Source organism: Bubalus bubalis, chromosome 1 (assembly GCF_019923935.1).
Source record: "Bubalus bubalis isolate 160015118507 breed Murrah chromosome 1, NDDB_SH_1, whole genome shotgun sequence".
NCBI lineage: Eukaryota > Metazoa > Chordata > Mammalia > Artiodactyla > Bovidae > Bubalus > Bubalus bubalis.
Window position 1 is genome coordinate 118,244,406 of NC_059157.1, and position 4,349 is coordinate 118,248,754.

Here is a 4,349-nt window from a genome sequence, read left to right on the forward strand (position 1 = left end):
AGCATGAAAACACTAAGACACACACACAGACCAAGCTCTAGCAGTCCTTCTCCGCCCTGACCTCCAAACCACTCTCCCACTGGGTCAGGCTGGGTTGTAGAAGGAAAGAAAATGGGCTTTTCCACCTGCTCCCCACCCCACCCCACCTGCACTGTGGCTCATTCAAGCCATGACTAGAACTTAACTTTCCTTTCTCCTTGCTTTTCCTCTCAGGAAAAACAGAGATGCTCCCACTCCTTAGAGAACCTCATAGGGACTTCCATTCGTTCTCTAATTCTCATCTTTACAGCTCCTTGAGCTGTTTGGGAAGGAAAAGGTGAACCACAGGAGCTGGTAAAACCCTAGAAGACCTTGAAAGTTACCCCTCCCTGAATCACCTCACAGGTCTGGCAGTGAGGAACAGAATTCACCCGGCATCTCCAAGAATTCCCTCAAAGAGATCAGAAACAGCTGATGCTTATAGAGCTGAATAAGTGAAGAATCCGGGCCCAGCTGCAGTACCCAGAGTTTCAGAGGACAGGAAAGGCCCCAGACTACGCATAAAGCGGGTTCCCCCTTCTCAATCACCTCCAAGTCCTTCGAAGGACAAAGACTAGCCTCCCAACCCTATCCCAGTCATGGTCACACCCTTTCCCGCCCACCCCCATGGCCAAGCATTTTCTGAAGCAGCTGTGGATGCTCACCTGTTCTGTTCAATTTTTCTCTTTATTCTCTTCCCCACTGGCGTGCAAACAGAACCAGAGCAGTGCTACTCTTAAAAAATAACAAAATGTTTTATACACATTTCTGTATATACAACTGAACAACATTTTACATGTCCCTTTTGCACAGCAAAAGATATAAACATTGGACTCTGAGAACACAGTTATGTACAAGAAAACCAAAAAGATGTCAAAAATACTTCACAACAGTGCAAAAATATTTTACACAGTATCACGGAATGAGATCTTTTGAGCAGGAGCAAGGTGTGTGTGTTTCTTAAGGAAAACTTTTTTAGGTATTAGATGTCAATAACTGTAAACAAATACGACTTTCTTTCTCCCCCTCTCCCTTCCCCACTAGTTATTTGAGGAATTTGGCAGAATTTCAAGGGTCTGAGTCTGAGGTAAACCACCCAAGCTCCCGCACCAAAAAGACTGGGTCCAAGGAGGTGGCATTAAAGCCTCAAACACTGTGAAATCAATTACAAAAAAAAAAAACCCAAAAACTGCCATGTCAATGACAACGCTAGGCCCTCCCAGATGGCCGGTGGGGGAGGAAGTTAACCCCTCCTCCTCAGGCCCCAGCTGCCCCACAAACAGGAAACTGGCCGGCAGGCACTTGAAGCCCGCCGGGCTTTGCTAACACCAGCGGCCTTTCCCTTCCCCAGACCCCAGATGGCGACCTCTTTCCCCTTCCTTGTATGGTTTCCCCTCCCCCGTATCTCCACTTGCAATCTGAGCCCCGGTTCAAACACAGCCATAAGTATGGGTGTAGAGGGGGAGGGTCTGGGCCTCAACTGTCCCATTTCCCCTTTCCTGGGGCAGGTCGGGAGGTAAGGAAGTGGTGGAGGGGCGCGTGGGGATCACGATCGGGCGCCAAGGGCGCGCACACGACATTGCTGGGAGCTCAGCCCGAGTGGGGCTCGTCTGGGCTGGCGCAGTCCGCGGGGCCGGATGAGTCCCCGGCGGTGGCAGTGTTGGCATCCGGGCCCCCTCCTTCGATGGAGCTCTCGCTACCCGTGCTCTCGCCCGACAGCAGGCGCGTCACCCGCAAGTCCGCCTGCAGGCTGCGCACGTCGTTGCCAAAACTGAGCTCGCCCAGGTCGTTAATAAGCTGCGAAAGCTCGGCCCTCATGTCGGAGGTGCTGCCCAGCAGCAGAGGCGACGACCCAGCCTCAGGGCCCGGCGAGACCCCGCCGCCCCCCAGCGCCTCCTCGTGGCCACTCTCCAGCGTGTCCAGCAAGTCCCCGCATTCGAAGTGCATGGCCACCACCAGCGCCCGCTTCGCTTCGGCCTCTGGCTCTGCCGGCTCTCCTTCTCCGGCTCGGTCCTCCTCCTCCTCGGGGCAACCCTCCGCGTGCTCCTCTTCCTCTTCCTCCTGCAGCTCCTGCTCCTGCTGTTCGCCGAGCAGGTCCTCGGTGATGGAGCCGAGCTTGGGCGCACTTCGGCTGCGCTCCACCGGCGGTTTGTAGCAGCAGGGTCCGTGCAGGAGCAGCTTGCGCAGCGGCACTAGCGGGATGGTGTGAGCGCCAACCAGCTCCTGCTGCTGGTGACGCGCGTCGTCCCGCCGCTTGAGCCGTTTAAATTCCGCCAGAGCGTTGGCCGACGTCTGGTAAAGCAGCAGGGCCATGGCCTGCGCCTTCTCGGGCTTCGACACGAGTACCGCGTGACAGCGCAGCATGACCGCCTTGTGCTTGAGCTCGTGCCGGTACACCCAGGCGAAGACCTTGGGCAGTCGCGCGTCTGCCACACAGTAGGTAACGCGGTGCAGCAGGTACAGGTGGCCAGGGCGTCGCAGCGCGCGCTCCTCGGCGTGCACCATGCGGATACCCTGCGCACTCACAGTCAGCTTCATCTTGGTGCCCTGACGGCCCGCCTCACTCTTGCTCCAGATCTTGCCCACCGCTAGGTCGGTGCAGCCGTCGCCGCGCGCCTGGATGGTGGTGGCATTGCCCAGGTAGAGCACAGTATAAGTGGGATCCTCGCTGGTGATGTGCAGTTTTTTGCGCTTGGAGCGAAACATGCTGCCCACCCGGCTGAGCGCGCCTTCGGGGCACGCCCTCGCTAGAGAGCTGAGTGCCGAGTAGTGCAGGCTCACCGCGTAGCCCTTGGGCTTGGACGCCTGCCGTGGCGGCGCCTCGGCCAGCAGCTCGAACTTGTGCTTCTTCCACGGCAGCATCTCCGGAGGGCGCCCCCGCGCAGCTGGGCGGCGGCGGCGTAGCGCCGGTTGAGAGCCCGGCTGAGCCACCCGCCCCGGCCGGGCTCGGCCCGGGCAAGACCGAAAAATAAAACTCTGCTGGGAGTGGCCCAGTCCGGAGTGGGGGCGGGGGAATAGGGGTGTATAAGGCTCGAGAACCCAGCACAAGAGGTAGGGGTCGAATTTTTTTTTTTAAGATTTAACTGCAAGGGGGAGGAGGGAAGGAGCACACAGATTTATCCCAGCCTGAGCAGGATCAGGGCAAAGAGTCTTAGGCAGGCAAAATGAGAGAAAGACAGCACAAGAGTGGGGCGGAAAACGTCTTTAGAAAAAAAGAGATGCAAATAAATGAGGAAGCCCCCAGCAAAAGCAGCCGGGATGGTGCGAGAATACGCAGGAACTCCTCGGCGAAGGTGAAAAGAGCCCCCCCTCTCACATTCACACACACAGTCGCTAGGGCCAGAAACCGCGGAAACTCAACCGCAAGTGTACCCAGGGGTCGGTACTCCCCACCTCCAAGGGGTGCTGGAGGCAGAGAGCCCCTCGGTTGAACGGGTCCCAGAAGCAGTTGCTTGCCCCAAGTGCGCTCCGATGGTGGGTCGGATGGCCGCGGCGGGCCCCGCGCAGCAATCCCCCCGTGGCTCACTGCATCTTCCCACAGGCAGGACGCCGGGGACTCGGGCTCCGTGGCTCACTGTTAGGGCTGGCTCGGCGGGGGCAGCGCGGGGCTCCGAGGGCCAGGCGTGCGCATGGTCGGCTCCCGGGGCGGTCGCTACCTCATTTCTTTTCTCCGGAGGGTGTCTGACTCGGCTCCCGGGATCCCCTGGCTCGGCTGCCAGTCTTTGCAGCGCGCCCTCTCCGGTGCTACGAGCGGTAGCTGCCTCGCCAGCCTCACATCCTTGCCTTCCGAGAGGAAGATCTCGGGTAAATATAGGCCGGCACGAACCATTCGCCGCACGGGGACAGGGGAGGAGCAGAGACAAGGATCTGTTTCAGGCTTGGACGCCTGGCGGTTTGCCGATCTCTTAAAGGGATCTGGTTGCAGCCATTGGTTGGGGGGAAAGGGAGACCGATCCAGTCTGGCAATTTCATCCCAAATTTACCAATATCCCCTATATCTACAGAAATCTCCAAGACCTGGGGTTACCCCGCAGGAAAAGCAACTTGAATTCTGACACTCCACCCCCAGGCTGAATTGCAACTCACTGAATAAATGTATGTCTCCATCGAAACTTCTGGGGGAGGCGGTGTAAGGTGGGATTTAGACTATAATGTGCAAAAAGGTTGGGGAAATAGTAATTCTTTCTGTGTGTGACAGCTTTCTGAGAATGACTGGGTGCTATTTTTTTCCCCAGAATTTTATTCTGTCAAAGAAAATAAAGAAGGGCAAAGAAAACATCTTTCACTCTCTTGGAACCCCTTCTACACAGATAAAGAGCAGATAATGAAAA

At 56.9% G+C, this 4,349-nt stretch overlaps 1 protein-coding gene across 1 annotated transcript; it reads right to left on the reverse strand.

Annotated features, from left to right (window-relative positions):
* Positions 1–686: 686 nt before the first annotated feature.
* FAM43A (family with sequence similarity 43 member A) lies at positions 687–3,896 on the reverse strand. The gene has a single exon (XM_006040605.4). It carries the CDS (start codon positions 2,878–2,880, stop codon positions 1,609–1,611), a length of 1,272 nt encoding a protein of 423 aa, XP_006040667.2. The 5' UTR covers positions 2,881–3,896; the 3' UTR covers positions 687–1,608.
* Positions 3,897–4,349: the final 453 nt, after the last annotated feature.